General features: G+C 44.3%; 1 protein-coding gene across 1 annotated transcript in view; it reads left to right on the top strand.

The window, feature by feature from the left end:
* LOC122540838 (integrin alpha-11-like) overlaps positions 1–23,457 on the top strand; it is a 192,465-nt gene that overhangs the window by 74,914 nt on the left and 94,094 nt on the right. The window contains exons 2-6 of the mRNA XM_043677055.1: positions 9,608–9,717; positions 11,495–11,586; positions 17,531–17,645; positions 17,860–17,987; positions 21,262–21,410. Coding sequence (XP_043532990.1) covers positions 9,608–9,717; positions 11,495–11,586; positions 17,531–17,645; positions 17,860–17,987; positions 21,262–21,410 — 594 coding nt within the window. The remainder of the gene's footprint in view (positions 1–9,607; positions 9,718–11,494; positions 11,587–17,530; positions 17,646–17,859; positions 17,988–21,261; positions 21,411–23,457) is intronic.

Raw genomic sequence — 23,457 nt, 5'->3', positions numbered from 1 at the left:
CCCTTGTTCTTCACTGATCCACTGGCCCTCTGTATCATGTCTTATCAGACACTATGAGGTATTGATGAGGGGATTGTGCACTGTACTTGAGAGAAAAGAAATCTGCAATGGAGCCAATCCTCTGTTGTCCAGACATAGAGAGAAAACCGCATGATAGTCCATTCTGGGAATGATAACTGATGCTTGCAATATGTTTATATAAAATTAGTTTGAAATGTGCAATTGTCTTGCAGCTTCAAAAGAAAGATCATGCTGTCATTGCTCGTAAACAGTCTGCCTGGGCATTTTAATGAGGATTATTTCAATAAGGATCAAATTTGAGAGAAAGATTAACATTCCTACAATGCCATATCTCTCAGAAACAGCTCAAAAAACCTTCACATTAAAGGAGTGATCATGGTAGATTTGTAGTCCTACACTCCCTATGTTGGATTAAGCTGAAGTGCAGGAATTGTTTTTTAAACAAATGTTTTAGCTATTTTGTCTGCGCATTATTCTGTAAACAGCAATCAGATATGTGACAAAGCCGGCTGGTTTTGTAGATAGTGGTTGAGGGAGGATTGTTGGTCAGGATACTGGAGAGGAGTTCTTTGCAGTGTTCTGGGATACTTAATATTCACCTGAACAGCTAGACAGTGCCTCCTTTTAAACTCTAATGAAGGACGGAGCCTCTGACAGATAACACTTTGCTCGGAGCTGCATCAGAATGTATGACCGGGACTTCTGCTCAAATCCCAAAGGGAGGATTCTTCACAGCAGAGTGAGCAATAGTAACAATTAGACAAAAAGATTTGTGGAAAGATATGACATTCTTAATGATGCAACTTTAAAGTAAAGGGTGGAGTATAAACCTAAACTAATTGAGCCAAAAGACCTGTTTCTGTGCTGTTGGTTTTGGTTAGCTGAGCATCTGGTTTGCTAATACTAAGTAATGCAAATAGTGTAGGTTCAATTCCTGTACTAGCTGAGGTTACTGTGAAGAACTCTTCTTCTCAATGTCTCCCCTTTCCTGGGGTGTGCTGAGCCACTGTCATCTCTTGCTAATGAGAGAGTAGCCCTAATATCTGCTGGATTGTGGTGACTCTAATTTTGCATTCATCTTGGAAAGTTGGGAACTAATTGGGTCAATGTCTAGAATGTGGATCAGATTAACACCAACAGCTCAGGCTGAAATACTCTTCAGGTTTGTCTCTGCCTGTGGTACTTTGTCAGGGCACTTTGTTAGTGATGGGTGCGTGGAATGCACTGCCAGCAGTGGTAGTATAGTCAGATACATTAGGGACATTTAAGTGACTCTTGTGTAGGCACGTGGAAGATAGGACAATGAAGGGTATATAGGTTAGTCTGATCTTAGGTTAGGATAAAAGGCTGGCACAACGTCGAGGGCCAAAGGGCCTATACTGTGCTGTTCTGTTTTATGTTATATATTTAACCTGTGAGGGAGGAGACTGCAGCACCCACCCCTGTCAGGGCTTTTAGAGGGAAAGAACGTTACGTGCAGGTCCATCCCCTATATGGGACAGAGAGCTGCGAGTCCCTATTCCCTGGGTGTCTTGCATTAGTCCTCTTTGTGTTGTACTTCACTATGCCCCACATCACTGAGAAGCTCATTCACACCTTCCCCTTTAGACACAGAGACCTTGCAAGAATAATGATGTTGTATGAAAAGGGCTGAAGGTGACAGCAGCACTCATTGTCCTGTCTACGACTTGTTCCTCTCGCAGCAGGCTGGCTGCACAGACCTCCATCCACAGAGCATTGGCACTACCCAGTGGGAAGCAGCACCAGTTTCCCTGTCACTCTGGCACCATGTCTTCAATCCTGGGTGGGGCGACGGAGGATAGATGTGTGAACCGCTTTAGTGGGCAGTGAGAGTGTTGGGCCTGGCTCTGCATGGCAGCCATCAACTTGCCCATGGAGGAAGGCAGACAGTCACATGATTCGCTGCCCTGCAGCAGCTTCTGGCCAATGAGGGCCATTCCCTCTCAGGAAGGGGAGGGCCCAGTTTTAAAGCGATGTGCAAACATAGCAGACGCGCCATGAGAAAATTTCACACCAACGAGCAGTGTGGGAATACAGTGCACAGCCTGGAAGCGTGCTGGGGGCAGATTCAATTGAGCCATTTAAGGGGGCATTAGAAACTATGTGCCAGGGTTTGGAGTCAAGGCAAGAGCATAGCACTGTCATAACACTCGACAGAGAGCTGGGGGCAGAAGTTATGGGCTGAATGATCTCACCCTACCTGTAATAATTCTGTTGTTCAGAGCCTTAGTGGGACCCCACCTGGAATATTGGGTGTAGTTTTGATCTCCCTACTTGAGGAAGGATGTTCTGGAGATGGAGGGAGTGCAACAAAGCTTTAACAGACTGATTCCTGCGATGGCAGGACTGATGCACAAAGAGAGATTGAATCATTTAGGATTATATTCACTGGAGTTTAGAAGGATGAGGGGATCTCGTTTAAGTCTATAAAATTTTAACAGCAGCAGACAGGCTCAATGCAGAAAGGGTGTTTAGGGATGCACATTAGGCTTTTTAGGATTGAGATGAGAAATGTCTTCATCCAGAGAGTGGTGAACCCGTGGAATTCTCTGTCATAGAAAGCAGTTGAGACCAAAAGATTTAATGTTTTCGAGAAGGAATTAAGAAGATATAATTCTTAGGACTAAAGGGATGAAAAGGTATGGAGAAAGGTGGGACAGAGAACTGAGCTGGATGATCAACCATGTTCATGTTGAATATGGAACATGTTTAAAGAACCAAGTGGGGTGGCATGGTGGCTCAGTAGTTAGCACTGCCGCCTCACAGCACCAGGGACCCAGGTTCGATCCTACTCTCAGGCGACTGTGGAGTTTGCACATTCTTCCCCTACCTGTGTCTACATAGGTTTTCTCCGGGTGCTCTGGCTTCCTCCCACAGTCCAAAGATGTGCAGGTTATACAAATTACCCATAGTCTCCAGGGGTGTGTAGGTTAGGTGGAATTTATGGGGAATGCAGGGTTACAGAGATACAGTGGGTCTAGGTAGGATGGTCTTCAGGGAGTTGCTGTGGACTCAATGGGTCAAAGGCCTGCTTCCACACTGTCAGGATTCTATGAAAAATGGCCGGATGATGCTCCTATTTTCTACTTCTCCCTGTTAGTACAAAGTCACAAACTGCTAGAGAAAGTAGCAAGCTTTGTGTCCATTAACTCTGTTTCAGAATTGTTCTGAGAAACTTTAACTTTGATTCTCTCACAAGACCTACAGAGTTTCTCCAATATTTATTTCAGGTCTTTGGCATCCACAGTATTTAGCTCTTACTTGATTAGTTTTATTTATTTTGTTAGTTGGGTAAGTTTTAATAGAAGCACCGAAGTGAAGAGCCCGCACCAATAACCTGAGACACTGGCAAAGGTTAAAGGGCACGACTATCCTGAGCTCAGTGGTGTTTTCAGCCCAGATCACCATCTCCTTCCACGTCAGCTTGAGGTCTCCCTGCTCATGCAGCAATCTACAAAATGTGGCTTCGGAAAAGAGGTCAGCCTGGGAATGTTCAACATGTGGCTTCAGTTTATTGTAAAAATTGTTTATCCTTGAACAACTTTGAGGTTTTGTTTCCTTGGTGAGTACACACTGCCCAATCAGTTTGTGTCTTTATTGTTGTATGCTATTTAAACCCTTCTCGAAGCAATACAGAAATGCTGTCATGTAAATTATGTTTACAAATGATAATGCACAACTGTTTATCAATGCTGAACCGGGTTTATATACTAATTAGCAGAATAACAGCAAGCTTTTTTCGGTGTTTTTATTCCATCACGTAACATGACATAGAAATGTTTTAGAGTCCTTTTGCAGAACTATTTCTCTTCACGTGTCATCCTTCCCTTATTTTCTTCAAGCACTAACTATGTGCTCTTCAATAACATACAAAAGGAGCCTGCTACTTGCTGCAGAACTCTCTCACTAGGCTCACTCTCCAGCCTTGTATTGTCAATGATATGACTGTACACATTTCTCTTCTGAAACTTTCTTTTGTTCCTCCTCAAGCTAAAACAATGTCATCCTACAACATATTTTCTTCCCATATTCTCTGGTATTGGAAGAGATTGCGTATATTTTTATAGAATTTTTATAATGTTTTAAAGCATTTTGCAGCTAAATTAAGTACTTCTCTGAAGTTTAGCTACTCCAATGGGTAAGGAAGCAGCCAACTTGCACACAGCAAGCTCCCAACAAAGAACGATGAGAGAATGAAGAGATAATGATCAGGAGAAAGTGAAGGCTGCAGATGCTGGAGATCAGCGTTGAAGAGTGAGGCACTGGAAAAGCACAGCCAATCAGGCACCATCCGAGGAGTAGGAGAGACAACATTTCGGGCATAAGCCCTTTAGCCTAAGCCTGAAACATTGACTCTCCTTGTCTTTAATAATGTTGATTGAAGGATGTCTGTTCTGGATTAGTGGTGCTGGAAAAGCACAGCAGTTCGGGCAGCATCCGAGGAGCAGTAAAATCGATGTTTCGGGCGAAAGGCCTTCATCATGATTTGAATTTATTGACATTGGGGAAAAGGCTCCTTTTCATATGGACACAGAGGAATTTCTTCATGTTAGACGATCATATTTAAATTTCTACTGTGCTTATCTAAAGAAGATTCCTCCACACGCTGCCAAGTTCCAATTTGTGATTGAATTTATGTGACTGATAAAGGAAGGTCAGATACGGAGAAGCTGCAGCGAGGCCAGAACAGCTTCGCTTCTGTTTACTTGTTGCATCCTGAATGCACTGAGCTTTACTGGTTTGGCTGCCATTCTTTACCAAATTCTCAGACAGTCGTTACGTCAGGAAAAAGCAATTAGAGGAGCTTTATTGTAAGCATTCCCACCAGCGATGTACACATACATTTTTCCTTCATTATCACTGGGTTCAAATCCTGGAACCCTCTCTCTAACAACACCGTGTCTACGTCCACCACAAGGACTGTAGGGGCCGAAGAAAACAACTCACCACAACTTCCCTAGGGAAATTACGGTGGGGAATAAATGCAGGCCCAGCTAGGAAAACCCACATCCTAGAAAGGAATAATTTTTTTAAAAATCTGGGAAAGACAAATCAGCAAAGTTCTCATATACCAGTATTTAATATGTTGCTGTTATTTCCCCCGAGATATTACTGACAGTCGGGCTGTTCAGGGTTGGTAAAGGTATGGAAAAGGGGTCAGAAGGTGTTAGATTGTTTCACGACAATATTACTCTGACTTTTCTTGGTGTGATGGTGTTTCTACAGCAGCAGTTCTTCAGAGTGTTCAAGGGATTATTTGAAAAATCTCAAGCCCCTGTTGAAAGCACACACCATTGATGTGGGAAATTGGAGCCAACCCTGGAGCAGGTCTGGGTGGGTAAGATGCAAAGCTCTCACCTCTGGGATGTGGCATCCAGCCCAGATTGATGGGGCAAAAAGTGCCAACTCATCGTTTCTTATTTGGGTATCCAGTTCATCTCTGAGTAGTGGGGGGGCACAGCACAAAGCAGGGGACACTTGGCATAAAAATCCATTAAGATTTGACAGAGCCACTTGGTAATATTGTGCGGCTAACCTCTGCAGAAATGGATGTGACATTTTGCTGCGACTGTTGTTTTAGCCTTGCCTTCAACATGAAAGGAAGAGCACTCCCTGGACATGTCTCTGTCCCAATAAGACACAGAAACCCCTCGGCACCATCACCGAGATAAATCAATCCTCAGTCAGAGTGAAGCTGTGCTCATTGCTGTGTCGTCAATGTGTCATAATGATACAAAAGAACAAGATTCATTTTTATATTTGTGAATGGAGAACATCAGCTGTACTACTTTAATTATTAGCAGGGCAGCACATTATGCTTAAAACTATGCAAGATACTATATCTTACTGTACTTAGAAACCAAGGAGTTGCAGTTCTTTGGCTGAATTCAGGAGCTGAAGTGAAAATTCTCTTGACTCTGAATAACTTCACACATTTATGATGGTTGTGAATTTTGTTCCACATCCGGACTCGATCAGATAAACTAAACAGACATTCCAGAGGGGAGTGAAAGGAATGTGAGAGAGCTGCAGATATATTTTAAACCAAGGTCCCACAGCCCCTTATCAGGTGGGCCTTAAACATTCCACGGTGCTATTTGAATGCAGACCCAGCGTTGGCCCACTGTGCTGGTCAACATTTATCACTCAACAAACAAATCAGAAGACAGATTAAATGCTCATTAATTTTATTGCTTTGTTGGAATTTATTGCTGTGTTGAGCCTTTTCCTTGCAAAGCAGAACATTTGTCTCTATAACAGAAGCCATTATACGCCACTAAATTCCAAATGTGTGAAGTTATTCGACATACTTGGTGATGATGAGATATGAAAGATTTTCATCAGCTAAATAGAAACTGTCTCCACAAGCAGGGTAGTCAGTAACCAAGGGACACAGTTTTAAGAGAATTTTCCACTATCTACAAGGCACATGTCAGGACAATGATGGAATACTGCCCAATTGCTTGGAATGGGTGCAGCTCCAATAACACTCAAGAAGCTTGACATCATCCGGGACAAAGCAGGCTGCTCGATTGGTACCACAAGCATTCAATCCCTTCACCACTGATGCTCAGTAGCAGCAGTGTGCACTATCTACAAGAAGCACTGTAGAAATCCACCGAAGATCCTTAGACAGCCCCTTCCAAACTCACAATCACATCCACCTAGAAGGACAAGGACAGCAAGTTCTCCTCCAAGCCGTTCATTATCTTGACTTGGAAAAAGATGCCGTTCCTTCAGTGTCACTGGGTTGAAATCCTGGAATCCCCTCCCTAAGGGCAGCATGGGTTTACCTACAGCACATGGACTGCAGTGGTTTGAGAAGGCAGCTCACCACCACTTTAGATTTATATTAGATTACATTACAGTGTGGAAACAGGCCCTTCGGCCCAACAAGTCCACACCGACCCGCCGAAGCGAAACCCACCCATACCCCTACATTTACCCCTTACCTAACACTACAGGCAATTTAGTATGGCCAATTCACCTGACCCTGCACATCTTTGGATGGTGGGAGGAAACCGGAGCACCCGGAGGAAACCCACGCAGACACGGGGAGAACGTGCAAACTCCACACAGTCAGTCGCCTGAGGCGGGAATTGAACCCGGGTCTCTGACGCTGTGAGGCAGCAGTGCTAACCACCGTGCCACCGTGCCGCCCGCTTTCTCAAAGACAACTGGGGATATCCCATGAGTGAATAAAATGCAGTTCAGGACCACTTTTCAGCCGAGCAGAAGGTCAAGTTAGTCAGCAAAGTCTCCAAACTGGGCCGTGTTATATACAGACAGTTTTGTTATTTTCTGTTTTGTGTGGCTCACTTATGTTTTTGTGCTAAAAGAACCATTTCAGCCTCGTGTGAATATGTTCATGACTCATCGCCATGGTAACCAACCGCAAAAATAAGCCTATGATCGCGTGCCAGGTTTCAGTCAGGAATCTGGCTTGTCCAATATTATCAAAACCTCAGATCATAACGAAGGTACCATAGAAACACAAAAGGATTTCAATTGACCCAATAAGTTGTACTAGCTCCTTCAAAAAGCAATCCAGTTAGTCCCTCTTCCCTGTTCTTATACAGCAATTCTTTTCTCCTTGTAAGCATTGGTCCAATTCTCTCAAATCTTAACAACTCATGGTATAAAGCACTTTTTCCTTGTGTTAGATTTTTGATTAATTGCCTAGAACCTTACATCAGTGTCCTCTGGTTATCAACAACACTCAAGAAGCTTGACACCATCCAAGGCAAAGCAGGCTACTCAATTGGCGCCACATCCACAAACATTCAATCCCTCTAGCACTGACGCTCAGTAGCAGGAGTGTGTACTATCTACAAGAGGCACTTCAGGCTATGGGAGGGTGTTGCTCTGTATGTGCACTACCAATTCATGATTGTAAACACCTCACCTTTAGCAGTGGATTCATCTTTACAGTGGATGTGGAGAGCAAGGAAGCCGTCGAGTCAAGACAAATATTGGCAAGTTCACAAAGAGGCCAGAGAGGGGAGGATTTCAGATCTGGGACCAGTCACACAGACCCCAGGAATCTCTTTTGATCCTCTGCATTCTACTGGTTCCAGCCTGAATTCACACTGGTCCAGGAGGAATGATTTTCTCAGGTTGGACGAAAGAATGCTGACCGTGGCAAACTATTCCAGAGCCCAGGTCAGACATTATTCAAAGTCAACATTGCGGAAAATAACAGATACCACTGGATGGTTGAACAAGTCGGAAAACAGAAACCAACACACACAGTGGGGGGGCTATGCAGTCAGGAGACACACATTGAGAATTTTTTTGGTTATTTCTATTTTTGTGAAATAAAAGGTTTCTGTTAGCATTCTAATGCTCAGAATTATTTCCTTTGGGTTGCTGTGTATTTACACAGCTGAGATGATGAAGTCCAATATCTTCTTTGGAAATATATCTTTCAGCTTCTGAGTTAGTTTCTGAGGCCAAGCACAAACTATTCCTAAGATGCGAGGCCTAGCATAGCCCTGAGCTGCACTAATGGGAAAACTGTTCATCCAGACTTTTGTGAAAAATTCAAGTTGTGGTCTAATCTGTTCCCAACAGGTTTGGGATTTAAGGTTTTTTTGAACTGTTGATTGGCCTCAGTCTGGTTTAGAAGATAAGAAGATATTTCCCTAATTAGAGGGAAACTGTAGCTATATAATGTGTATTGTCTTACCTACCCTGCTTCACTCTCCCTGTCCCACGCTGGACTCCCTCCCCAAATTCAAGACCTTATCTGCACGAGTATCCTCCTCCCTCACTTTGTGTTCCATCATGAAAATCAGGAAGATATTCCCCCCGCCCCGCCCTCCCGGAGTTGATTAGAATGTGGCAAGCACTAGAAAACAAAGTCTGTTTGAGGCAAATAGCAGAGATGTCTTTCAAGGGAATCTCGATAATCATTTGAATAGGAACAGGCTAGAAAGAAATTCTGAGAGAGTCAGGTGAGAAAGGGCTAGTAGGAGGCTCATGTGGAATGGCATGGATCAGTTGGGCTGAACGATCTCCCCCTTTGAAAAGAGGAGGCAATAGCCCAGTTATATTATCGCTAGACTATTCGTCTGGTCAAGATTAGAGTGGTGCTGAAAGGATTCCTGATGAAGGGTTTTTGCCCGAAACATTGATTTTCCTGCTCCTCAGATGCTGCCTGACCTGCTGTATTTTTCCAGCACCACTCTAATCTTGACTCTAATCTCCAGCATCTGTAGTACCTACCTCCCCCTATTCATCTAGTCATCCAGGTTCGAACACTGCTAAGTAATTTGAATTCAATAAAAAAACCTAAAATTCTAAATCTAATGGTGACCAAAAAAAACCACTGCCAATATTTGAAGATAATCCTATATGGTTCACAGGAAATCTGCCAGCCAAACCCAGCCTGGCCTACATGTGACTCCGGACCCACAGCTATGTGGTTAACTCTTAACTGCCCTCTGGAGCAATTAGAGACGGGCAAGAAATGCAAGCCCTGTCAGCAATAGAAAGAATTCTATGCAGCCTTTTCCCACAATTCCAGGATTTCATAATTCGTTTCTCTCCTGCTCTGTAACAGGCTTCTAGTCGGTGCCCCATGGGCTGGTGTCGGGAAGAAAAGGACTGGGGATGTTTACCGGTGCCCAGTGAAAAACCAGACCAGCTATGGATGCGGGAAGCTGAACCTGGGTATTGTATTCTTCGCTGTGTCATTGACTGTAAAGTGTCTGATTATGTTGGAAAATATATCCCACTGATTACTGGGCTACAAAAAGACAGATAGATGTCTGTTCTCAGGCGGTAAAAGTCATTGTTGAGGTTCTGTTCGCCGAGCTGGGAATTTGTGTTGCAGACGTTTCGTCCCCTGTCGAGGTGACATCCTCAGTGCTTGGGAGCCTCCTGTGAAGCGCTTCTGTGATCTTTCCTCCGGCATTTGTAGTGGTTTGAATCTGCCGCTTCCGGTTGTCAGTTCCAGCTGTCCGCTGCAGTGATTGGTATATTGGGTGCAGGTCGATGTGGTTATTGATTGAATCTGTGGATGAGTGCCATGCCTCTAGGAATTCCCTGGCTGTTCTCTGTTTGGCTTGTCCTATAATAGTAGTGTTGGCCCAGTCGAATTCATTTTGCTTGTCATCTGCGTGTGTGGCTACTAAGGATAGCTGGTCATGTCGTTTCGTGGCTAGTTGGTGTTGGTCATGTCGTTTCATGGCTAGTTCGTGGCTACACCAACTAGCCACGAAACAATACGACCACACCAACTAGCCACGAAACGACATGACCAGCTATCCTTAGTAGCCACACACGCAGATGACAAGCAACATGAATGCGAACAGAACCACAACAACGAGCACCCGAGCTACAAATCTTCTCACAAACATTAAAAGTCATCACCATCAGTAATGATGAGAAAGGTTGCTCACCTAGGAAATTTCATGTCACTGGTCATGGGTTCTGTGGGTCTCTGCATGGCTAGAGCCGCATCTCCGAGCACACATTTTAAAAGTACAGCATGCTCACTCTTAGCTCTGGTAATGTGAGACGGTATCCCTAGCGTAACCAAGGGAAAGTACATCACGTTGGGATGCATGAACCCTAATGATTCTCTCTCCCTGGAAATCGGTCTGAGTGAGCCAAGACCCAAGTCAGAAATTTGGATCATCATCACCCTTTCACTTACCCACTGCACAATGTGCACATGGTGAGGCCTTCCACAGTCAGTTACTCTGTCAGCATTGTCACTTACGCAGCAACGAATGGTCACTTGAATGAGCTACTGTTCATATTGATCACATGGGGAAAAAAAGTATGTTTGTTGAGCAAAACATGTGTGATAGATATTTTCCCACAAATATAATGACACAATGATAGTAAATCAATGTGATTTTTGAAAGCTACTATCACTTTGTTTGAAAATAATTAAACTTCTATTAAGCCAGCCTCCCATCCATGGACTCCATTTACACTTCTGATTGCCACGGAAAGGCTACCAACTCATCATAGACCCCTCCCAGCCCAGTAATACCCTCTTCCATCCTCTTCCATCAGGCAGCAAATACAGAAGCTTGAACACACAAACTAAAGTTTCAAGAACAGCTTATTCCCTGCTATTTATTGGACTGCTGAATGGACCTCTCTAATTTCAAATCTAATGGTGACCTTGCTTTGTGAACCTCCTGTGCAGCCGTAACCTTGTATGCCTCACTTTGTCTAAGCACCCGAAGTTCTGCCTGTACTGCTCGCAAAACAAAGCTTTTCACTGTACTTCGGTGCATATGTCAACAGTGAATCAAATCAAAATAAATAGTTAAATTAATATTTAGATTATATTCCAATCAATATTAGGATCTAATCTTACCTCTGGGTGAAGAAAATTGGAATTAAAATAAGACGAGGAGTCAGATAAATTTGATGATAAACACTGGTGGTTGCAGCCTTATCTAATCTAATGTCCATTCATTCACACAAGGAAGAGTATCCATGCCTTTTGTATCAGAGCATAAAGACAACATGCAGCTTGGAATGACTTTAACCAGCAATGCCAAGGACCATTCCTTCGTGGTAAGTGATAGATGCCATTTTTCTTTAATTGTTATTAAAGACTTGTTATCACTTACATCGTAGCTTCCTTATACACAGATTGTTCCAACAAGTAACATTGCAGTGTACTCACTATTTATTATGTAGAAAACATGGCTATCACTTTCCGCACAGCAAGTTCCCACTTGTGACGATGAGGTCCACTCCTGCCTGATCTGCTGTGATCCCCAGCACTTCTTGGTTTCAGTATAGATTCCAGCTTCTGCAGTAACTTGCTCCTTCATTCCAATCAATCCACTTTCAGGGCTGTTGATTCAGGGATAAATACTGACCAGGGCGAACTCTCTCTGCTCTGTTTCGAATTCGCATCTTTTACATTCATCTGTGAGAATAAATAGGGTACAACACCTCCTGCCTCAGTGAACCAGCACCTCAACACTGTACTTCAGGAGCAGCCTGGACTTGGTGATAAACTCTCTCGGTAGGAACGTGAACACCATTACCCTCTGAGGCAGAAGTAGAAATCTCACAGCCGAACTGGCACTGTAATTGTTTGTCCTCATTTTCAAAAATATATGGCAATACAGTTATCACTGAATGCCATTGGAGACAAATGTCACAGGCTCAAACAAATAAAGATTTCTGTGCCAGGTGCTGTGGTTATGTTCAAGAAACTTGATGGAAACATCAAGAATGTGAATCATTTCCGCTTCAGATTTTGTGGAAGAATTAAACACAACCCTATTGACAACCATAAAGCTGCTGGTCCTGATGTATTTGTCCAGAATTCTTCACAGCATTGGAGCACAAATTAAAGTTTCTTCCTCACCGAGATTCTGATAGCCAGGGAGATTCCATCTCTCAGAGAGAGATGGGATCATTGCCCTTTGGAATAAGGAGAGGAATGTTTCTGAGCCCTCCAAACCATCTCCTCACTTTGCACTTATTACCAAAGAAATGATTCCATAGGTCTAACAGCAGCGTCGTCTCCAAAACCAGCCTTGCTGATCAGTCAAAACTAGCTCCATCAGCAAAATATATCAGTCATGTTCCTTCAGTGTTGCTGGATCAAGATCCTGCAATTCCCTCCCTATGGGTATTGTGGATCTACTGACAGCTCATGGACTGAAACAGTTCAAGAAGGCAGCTCCTCACCACCTTCTCAACGGGCAATTAAGAATGAGTACTAAATGTTAGCCCAGCCAACAATGCCCACATGCTGTGAAAGAATTTTACAAACATTTCGGTGTGGATATCTGACTCAATTTCTGTTTTACCTCCACATGCAGGGAAAGGGACAGCATTCAGTAGAGACTTTCAAAATCAAAATCAATCTGCTGCTTCAGCATTCTTCAATACTTTTGTGACATGATAATCACACAATTGGATAAAAATGTTTCAAGATTGCCAACACTTGACCTTCCTGGAATTGCAGTGTTTTAGGGATTACACAGCCTTCAGAACATCACACCCAATCTTGGATCATACAACATCCTAAATATTCATTATTCTAATCTATGAGCTTCATGGCATGTTGAGCATGCTCTTTATTGGGCACACTTATCTGTGGAATCCAACCAGCTGTTGGAAATGCTGTTCTGTGTTGTGCAACTCTCGTCTTTGAGTCAAATTGGTGTCTTGGTATGATTTTAATTAAGTGCAGTAATGGAACTGGATCAAGGAGAGGGAGGGTGAATCATGAAACATTCAGTTATTGTCACAGCATCTCTGTGTGCCACGGGACTAGGCTGGAAGAACATTCGTGAATCATTTCGATTACTGGCCACTATATACCAAGCAGGGGGAAGGAGACCTGCTGGATTTGACCATCAGGGCATGACCCCACCTCAGTTGCTGTTACTATCTTTTCAATGAAGCATTAGGTCAAAAAGTATTGGTTGGGTGAATGTTAAAGATTTCAGCACAACAAGGAAATCTTCTGATGCACTGGCTAGTGTTCAACTCTCAATCAACAGCACTGCAAATAAATGTTTAACCAGTTGCTGACATTTGTGGGGCTGGCCGTTGTGAATGAGCTGGTTAACATTAATGAAAGCGATTGCTTCACAAATACTCTGTACCGGTGAGGTGCTTTACTTTTAACAATAATCTAACCGAAGAGATTTCCTGCAACAGTTCTTCCCTCTCTTCAAGTTCACTGCCAGTTCTGCCAGTGTCTAACTAACGTTCCAACGCAGTGCCCAGGTGTGTCTAACCAACATTCCAACGCAGTGCCCAGGTGTGTCTAACCAACGTTCCAACACAGTGCCCAGGTGTGTCTAACCAACATTCCAACACAGTGCCCAGGTGTGTCTAACTAACGTTCCAACTCAGTGCCCAGGTGTGTCTAACCAACGTTCCAACACAGTGCCCATGTGTGTCTAACTAACGTTCCAACGCAGTGCCCGGTGTGTCTAACCAACATTCCAACACAGTGCCCAAGTGTGTCTAACTAACGTTCCAACACAGTGCCCAGGTGTGTCTAACCACCATTCTAACACAGTGCCCAGGTGTGTCTAACTAACATTCTAACACAGTGCCCAAGTGTGTCTAACCACCATTCTAACACAGTGCCCAGGTGTGTCTAACCACCATTCTAACACAGTGCCCAGGTGTGTCTAACCACCATTCTAACACACTGCCCAGGTGTGTCTAACCACCATTCTAACACAGTGCCCAGGTGTGTCTAACTAACGTTCCAACACAGTGCCCAGGTGTGTCTAACCAACATTCTAACACAGTGCCCAGGTGTGTGTAACTAACGTTCTAACACAGTGCCCAGGTGTGTCTAACCAACATTCCAACGCAGTGCCCAGGTGTGTCTAACTAACATTCCAACGCAGTGCCCAGCTGTGTCTAACCAACATTCTAACACAGTGCCCAGGTGTGTCTAACCAACATTCCAACGCAGTGCCCAGCTGTGTCTAACCAACATTCTAACACAGTGCCCAGGTGTGTCTAACCAACATTCTAACACAGTGCCCAGGTGTGTCTAACTAACGTTCTAACACAGTGCCCAGATGTGTCTAACCAACATTCCAAAACAGTGCCCAGGTGTGTCCAACCAACATGCTAATACAGTACCCAAATGTGTCTAACCAACATTCCAACACAGTGTGTTGCTGGAACAGCGCAGCAGGTCAGGCAGCATCCAGGGAATAGGAGAATTGACGTTTTATGCCCGAAACGTCGATTCTCCTGTTCCCTGGATGCTGCCTGACCTGCTGCGCTGTTCCAGCAACACATTTCCAGCTCTGATCTCCAGCATCTGCAGACCTCACAGTGCCCAGGTGTGTCTAACCAACATTCTAACACAGTGCCCAGATGTGACTAACCAACATTCTAACACAGTGCCCAGGTGTGTCTAAGCAATGTTCCAACACAGTGCCCAGGTGTGTCTAACCAACATTCCAACACAGTGCCCAGGTGTGTCTAACCAATGTTCCAACACAGTGCCCAGGTGTGTCTAACCAACATGCTAACACAGTGCCCAGGTGCTTGTAGTTCCAGTGTCACTGGGAAGCATGGAGAGCTAATTCAACCTGCAGGGTATCGCAGCTCAATCTGATCCCAAACCCTCATCCCAACATCGCAGGCAATGTCTGGGAGGAGTCACTGGCAAAACAACAAGAGAGTGATACATACCGGCTAATGCAGGGGCTTCGAACCAGGCTTGGTGGACTTGCCTGGCTAAATATGAGGTTACGAGGATAGGGTGAGTTTGCTCTCCAGGGGATCAGTAAGGACTCAATGGGCTGAATGGTCTCTTTCTGCACTGTTAGGATTATATGATTTCTATGACCAGCTGTGATTTAGCTGAATGGCAGAGCAGCTTTGATGGGCTGAATGGCCTCCCCTGGCCCATATTGCCATGTCACTTTATTGTCTATGCAGTTGGATCACATTCCTGACATGGGGGAGGTGCTGACTGAATCTGCGGAATTAACCAGCTGCAGGGACCGAGGCTGGAATGAGTTAGATATGCTCACGCTGCAAAACATGTCAGCCACAAGCGCACCATTCCAAACTGGGCCCCACTCTGGTGAACTGTTTCCTGGATCTGGGTCAAAGCCAAAGGGAAACCCTCAGCATTGTGAAGGTGGGAGAGGAGACTGAACAACTCAGGCACAGTCTGTTTGGTGAGATTGAGATCTCTGGCCCTTCCTTCTGGGGAGACACACCTCCTGCTTCCATCCCAGAATTTCTCACATTTTCTTTCTTAAAGGGCCAGAGAAAGAAAATAAGGAACAGTTTTGGAGTTGGGTCTGTCCCAACAATGACAGTGTGTTAGTGTAAAGCCAAAGGCTTTTAGGCCTCACACTGATGTAGTCATTTGCGATGAAATTTTAATGTATTTGCAATTTGTATTCTGTGGCTTCAATGAAAATGTCCTTTGAGTCTGAACTCATTGTTGGAGTATTGTATTACTGATGTCCAAAGGCATTTAGATTAGATTAGATTAGATTACTTACAGTGTGGAAACAGGCCCTTCGGCCCAACAAGTCCACACCGCCCCGCTGAAGCGCAACCCACCTATACCTAACACTACGGGCAATTTAGCATGGCCAATTCACCTGACCTGCACATCTTTGGACTGTGGGAGGAAACCGGAGCACCCGGAGGAAACCCACGCAGACACGGGGAGAACGTGCAAACTCCACACAGTCGCCTGAGGCGGGAATTGAACCCGGGTCTCTAGCGCTGTGAGGCAGCAGTGCTAACCACTGTGCCACTGTGCCACCGTACTTTTCCAATTTCGTGGTACTGTTTGGTGACTTATTGTGACCCTGATAGATTAAACCAAGATGCCTTAAATCCAAGGAATACCAACAACAGCAACAACAATTTGCATTTATAGAGCACCTTTAATGTAGGAATTTACCACAAGACATTTCAATTAGATTCCCTTCAGTGTGGAAACAGGTCCTTCGGCCCAATCAGTCCACAGCAACCCTCCGAAGAGTTTCCCACCCCCCTTTATCTAATGCACCTGGCACTATGGGCAATTTAGCATGGCCAATTCACCTGACCTGCACATCTTTGGAGTGTGGGAGGAAACCAGAGCACCCGGAGGAAACCCACCAAGACACGGGGAGAATGTGCAAATTCACAAGAAATTTCATAGAGGTCCAAAGGAGATATTCCTATCTATTCGTACAATCATGACATGGCTGGCTAGGCCGCATTCATTACTCATCCCTAATTGCCCAGTGGGCATTAAGCGTCAACCACATTGCTGTGGGTCTGGAGTCACATGTAGACCTGACCAGGTAAGGATGGCAGTTTCCATCCCTGAAGGAATTTCGTGAACCAGATGAGTTTGTACAACAGTTTATGCTGGTTATGTGGTTACAAAGCTGTCTTTTTTATTCCAGATATTAAATCAGATACACAGAATGGGTTGAAGAGGGCAGGTTTTAAAAAGGATTTCAAAAGAGAGAGAGAGAAAAGAAATGTGGGCAGGTATGAAAAGGGAATTTTGGACATTAGGACCTTGATAGGTAAGGGCATGACCACCAGTGGTGAAGCGATTAAAATCAGTGATGGTTAGGAGGCCAGAATTAGATGATTGATAACATCACTTGGTTTATCATCAATATCGTCTGCAAGAAATTCGGTGCCTCATGGTGGCAGCTGTGCAAAGGGGTTCTTATAGCACAGGGGTAGTGTCCCTACCTCTGAGCTAGGAGAGTGGGGTTCAAGTCCCTCCTTCTCCAGAGATGTGTAATCATAAGTCTAAACAGGTTGATTGGGGAAAATATCTATAGTACAATTTGTGGTAGTGTCCCCTACCTCTGAGCCAGGGACTCAGGTTCAATCCCACCTTCTCTGGAGGTGTGTAATAACATCTCTAAACAGGTTGATTAGACATGCAGAGGTTGTTGGAGAATGATACATCTCAGAGGAGTGACAGACTTCCAGCACCCATGTTGATATTTCACCTCTTTCCTTGCTTTCTCCACAGACCTGCGGGCCGCTGTGGTCCCATGAGTGTGGGAGCTCCTACTACAGCCCTGGGATCTGCTGCAAAATCAGCTCCAACTTCAAAAGTGCCCGGGCCTTCGCACCCGCCATCCAGCGTATGACAAGCCTGTCTCTCCTGCTCCCGAGTTGCATGCATGCTTTAGTCATTAAAGGAGTGTCTGTTCTCCTGCCTGTGTTGCATGATCTGCTTTCAGTCTGAGGGAATAACAAACAAAGGCGCTTGGCTTGAAGCAGCATGTCTATAGACCAGCCATCCGATTAACCAACAGCCAAGGCATGGCATTGACATTGACTTGATTCTCTCCATAGGCTGTGAGACCTTTATGGACATTGTGATCGTTTTAGATGGCTCCAACAGCATTTACCCTTGGTATGAAGTCCAGAACTTCCTGATCAATATCCTGAAGAAATTTTACATTGGACCTGGCCAGATACGGGTGAGCACAAAACGTTTCCTGTTTAATGTGAATCCAATGTGGAGCCTGTAGGCTGGGATTTGTCATCTATTACAATGAACAGCTCGGGGGCATTGAGAGCTTCTCTTTCAAGGAAGTTAAGGATCAAGGATAAAGGCTGGAAGGTCACCAATCTAAGAAGTGATCTAATAAGCTAAAAAAATCATTCATGCTCAAGTGTTGTTAGACAGGGATCACATAATTATCCACTAACATTCTTGATGCTTTTAGAGTAATGTGGACACAAGGTGGGTAGTGATTTACCGTCCCATCCAACTCCATTTTGATGTCATCCTCTCCCTCATGTTTCATGTTATTGCATTGCCCTTAATGGCTCTGCACGTAAATTAATCAATTGGAGAAAAAGCATGTGAATTACTAAGAGTGGTTATCAGGTGAAAATTGCTGTAGGTGATCGGGTGATAGGAAAAAGAATGCAGATGCATGTTATAGAACTTGCAAATATAAAATAAAATTTATTCAAAACTATAGGCCGATGAGCTTAATATCTATCGTTGGCAAAATGTTTGATTCAATTATTAAGGAAGCAATAGCAGATTATTTGAAAAACTTATAATCTAATCAAGCAAGGCTTCATAAAAGGGAAAATTGTGTCTGAATAATTTATTAGAGTTCTTTGAGGAAGCCTCAACCAGAGTGGAGAGAGGAGAACCAGTAACTATGTGGCATTTGGACTCCCAGAAGGTGTTCAGCAAGATACCTCACAGATGGTTAAGAGTCCCAGGTGCTGGAGGTAATATATTGGTACAGGTTGAGAATTGCCTCATGGGTTGGAAACAGTGTGTGGAGATAAAGGGTTCTTTTTCAGGTTGGCGACCTGTAACCAGTGGGAGTTCCACAGGGATCGGTGCTGGCACCACAACCATTTACAATATATCTTAATGACTTGGAAGATGGAAGTGAATGCACTGTAGCCAGATTTACAGACAGTACAAAAATAGATGGAAAGGCAAGTTGTGAGAGGGATACAAACAGTTTACAGAGAGATGGGGGCACCTAAAGTAGGCAAATTGTTAGCAAATGGAGTAAAGTGTGGATAAATGTGAAGTTGTTCATTTTGGAAGGGAGAAATAAGAACAGAGTTCTATTTAAATAGAGGAAAAATGCAGAAAACTACAACACAAAGGGACTTGGGGATCTTGTCCATGAAACACAGAAAGCTAGCATACAGCAGCAGCAGGAAATCAGGAAGGCTAATGGAATGTTGGTCCGTATTCCTGAGGGGATTGGAGTAGAAGAGTAAGGAAGTCTTACTGCACCTGTACAAGGTGCTGGGGAGACCACATCTGGAGGACTGTGAGCAGTTTTGGACCCTGTATTTCAGGAAAGAATCAGTAAATGCTTTATCATGAGTGAGTCTAGGATCAGAGGGCACAGTCTCAGAATAAACAGGCACCAATGGACGACTGAGATGAGGAGGAAATCCTTCTCTCAGAAAGTTGAGGGCTTTGGAGCTCCTTACCGCAGAGAGTTGTGGGGGCACAGTCCTTGTGGATGTTTAAGGCTGAGAGAGATAGATTCTTGATCAGTCAGGAATTGAGGGTTATGGGGAAAGGGCAGGAAAGTGAGGAGTGTTGGCTCAGCCATGATCCTATTTATGGGCTTGACGGGCTAAATAGCCTGCTCCTGTTCCTATTTGTTGTGATCTTACAAAATATATTCATCACTGGTGACTCTAAGATATATTGGCCATAATCTAGCTGTCCACTTCACCAAGGTATTGATGAGCAGGATTCTTCGGTAAAAATCCCTGTTACTATGCTCAGGCTCAGCATTCAGTGCTAAAGGAAATGGAGCCAAGGCTTCAGCCTGTAATCACTAGGCAGTGAGCACTGAGCTTGCTGTGTAAGAGCGGGTGATGATCAAGTGATTTAGGTTCATGATTGACTTGCCCATTGACCCTCACTCTCTGGGATCACACATAATGGATACTGGGTTGAGATTCAGGCAAAGCCCCCCGCTTTACTCCTGTATCTGGTAGCACAAGGAGGAAATGTAAATCCACAATAACTGGCAGCGTAAGGGGTCTTTCAACCTATCAGTTCTGGCCAGAGCGGAGTATAAATCCCAAAGTTGCAAGGACAGTACGCGAAATACATGACTCCTCACGAATGTCACTGCTTGTAAACTTCATACTTTTCACGCTGTCGTGTTTGTTCAAAGCATTGAGTACAGGGGTTGGAAGGTCGTGATGCAACTGTACAGGACATTGGTTAGGCCACCTTTGGAATATTGTGTGCAATTCTGGTCTCCCTCCTACAGAAAGGATGTTGTGAAACTTGAAAGGGTTCAGAAAAGATTTACAAGGATGTTGCCAGGGTTGGAGGGTTTGAGCTATAGGGAGGGGCTGAATAGGCTGGGGCTGTTTTCCCTGGAGCATCAGAGGCTAAGGAGTGATCTTGTAGAGATTTATAAAATCATGAGGGGCATGGATAGGGTAAATAGACCAGTTCTTTTCTCCGGGATTGGCAAGTCCACAATTAGGCTTGAGGTGAGAGGGGAAAGATTTAAAAATGACCTATGGGGCAAATTTTTCACATAGACAGTGGTGTGTATGTGTGGAATGAGCTATCAGAGGAAGTGATGGAGGCTGGTACAACTACAACATTTAAAAGGCATTTGATGGTTATATGAATAGGAGGGGTTTAGAGCTATCTAGGCCATATGCTGGCAAATGGAACTAGGTTAATTTAGGAAATCTGGTCAGTATGGATGAGTTGAACCAAAGGGTCTGCTTCCATGCTATACATCTCGATGACTCTCTGACTTAGTTTGGGTCAATCGCTCAAGAAAGAACTTTACAGTAAATATTTATTTTTAATACCTACCTAGTTTACAAAAAATCAATTCTAGATGAAGTAAGTTGTTCTGTAAATTGAAACAAAGTTTTTGTCCAGCACAGACTTGATGGGTGGAAGGGTCTTTATCGGTGCTGTTGACCTTCATGGCTCTGTCTCTTTATGAGAACATATTAGTCAGCATTATAATGTTCATTAAAAGTGGGAGATAAGGAAATAGATTGATTAAGATTTAAGACAACAATACAACAGCCTGTATTGCACAGTTTGAAGCTAACATGTTGTCATTGGTACTGGGCAGTTGACTCATGGGCAGGAGAGGAAATGCAGGTGACCAGGTGAAGTTAGAGGTTGGCAAGGCTCTGAGGAGGAGGGGAGGGTCAGCGTGGGGCCTGTGCATCTCCTGAGTTGGTTTACCCACTGTACCTGTTCCCCAGCTGGCCATCGTGCAGTACGGAGAGACCGCTGTTCACGAGTTTGAGCTGAGGGACTACAAGTCTGTTCATGATGTTGTCAAAGCTGCCAGGAATATCCAACAACGAGGAGGGACAGAAACCAACACAGCACATGGCATCGAGATCGCACGGTAAGGACATCGAAGGCCCTAATTGAAATCTAAAATAAATGGGTGAAAGACACTAGATGAAAGTTACTACTGAATGCGTGTACTCCACATTCGAATCCCTCTGTGGAAGACAGTGGAAATTGAATTCAGTACAAATCTGGAATTGAGAGTCTGTGATGACCATCAAACCATTGGTGATTGTCAGAAAAACCCATCTGGTTCACTAATATCCTTTAGGGAAGGAAATCTGCCATCCTGCCCTGGTCTGGCCTTCACGTGACTCCAGACCCACATCAATGTTGTTGACTCTTAATTGCCCCCTAGCAATAAATGCTGGCACAGCCAGTACTGCCCTCATCCCATGAAAGAATTTTTTTTAAAACCTGTCTGATGGAAACTCTGCTTCTGGTTCTCTTACCAATTACATTAAAGCTGTGTCCACTGGTTTTCACCATATCGCTTTATTTTCTCAAGCTAAATGTTAACGATGATATTAAGCAGCTCTAGCTAATCTCTTCTGAACCTTCTTTATTCAGGAGAGTAAGCTGACTATCATCTTGTTATCTATGGGACCTTGCTGTGCACAAATTGCCTTTTGTGCTGCCCACAGAGACGATGAGTGGAGTGATGATTGAATTTGATTTATTATTATCAGATGTCCCTCAGTCCAATGAAAGGTTTTGGTTTGCATGCAGTACAATAGACAATAGATAATAGACAATAGGCCATTCTGCCCTTCGAGCCTGCACCACCATTCAATATGATCATGGCTGATCATCCTTAATCTGTATCCTGTTCCTGCCTTATCTCCATAACCCTTGATTCCACTATCCTTCAGAGCTCTATCCAACTCTTTCATAAATTAATCCAGAGACTGGGCCTGCACTGCCCTCTGGGGCAGAGCATTCCACAGGCAGGTGATACCATACAAAGTGTATTAAGGTAATAGAACAGAGTGAGGAATACAATGTAATGGTTGCAGAGAAAGTGCACAAAGAGCGAGATCAACATTTAAATGTAAAATGTAAAATTTGAGGGGTCGATTCAGAAAGTCTGATAAAAGGTGGGAATGTGGTGCAATTGGGTGGGATGTATTTGTCTCAATGTCAGCAGCAACTCGCTGCATCTCTTCAGCAGGTTCTAGGCAGCAAGGGGGCTTCCTCCCTGGGCAGCAGTGTGTTGTAATTAAGGGGGATTGTTGTTGCTTAAACACTTTATTAACTGCGAGAAAGTGAGGACTGCAGATGCTGGAGATCAGAACTGAAAAATGTGTTGCTGGAAAAGTGCAGCAGGTCAGGTAGCACCCAAGGAGCAGGAGAATCAACGTTTCGGGCATAAGCCCTTCTTCAGGAATTCCTGAAGAAGGGCTTATGCCCGAAGCATCGATTCTCCTGCTCCTTGGATGCTGCCTGACCTGCTGCGCTTTTCCAGCAACACATTTTTCAACTTTATTAACTGCACCCGCTTCATTAATGTGCGGCTTCCTGTCTTACCAAACGCCTGAGGAAAGCAGACACTGAGAATTCTGCATGTCGGCATCCGAGCAGTTCAGTTCCCTGGGCTGGCTGTGAACAGTCTCCATCTTCCTCGGCATCAAACTGTATCTCCATGATATCATTCATGGGCACCAGCCACTCGTACCTCAGATACTGGTAACCAATATTGTCAATCTCTCATGATCCCGGCATACAAGGCAATAGGGCAATGCTGGGCACTGGGATTAGAATGGTTCCGTGGTTGTTTTTCACTGGCACAGTCTCAATGGGCTGATGGGCCTTTATCTATGCTGTGAATTTCTATGGCTCTATGACTCTGTTCTCACAGTACCTCTCTCATCCCTTGCAGGATACACGGGGAGGACAGACCTGCTTGGCAGGGCCCCCCCCCCCCCCAGTGACCATCATTGACAGGCTGCAGGGGGCACACTTCTGACACTGACAGGTAGCCAGCTCCCGGACTGGAGCAGGGACCATCCCAGGGCTGCTCACTTGCTCCCTCACTTGCTTAACATTTGCTCACTTAGCATTTGTCTACAAGTTCCCAGCATTCCCTTGTTCACCTCACCTCA

This window comes from Chiloscyllium plagiosum, chromosome 36 (assembly GCF_004010195.1).
Source record: "Chiloscyllium plagiosum isolate BGI_BamShark_2017 chromosome 36, ASM401019v2, whole genome shotgun sequence".
Classification (NCBI taxonomy): Eukaryota; Metazoa; Chordata; class Chondrichthyes; order Orectolobiformes; family Hemiscylliidae; genus Chiloscyllium; species Chiloscyllium plagiosum.
Note: the sequence above shows the minus strand (reverse complement) of the source record. Positions and strands in the feature narration are given on the sequence as shown.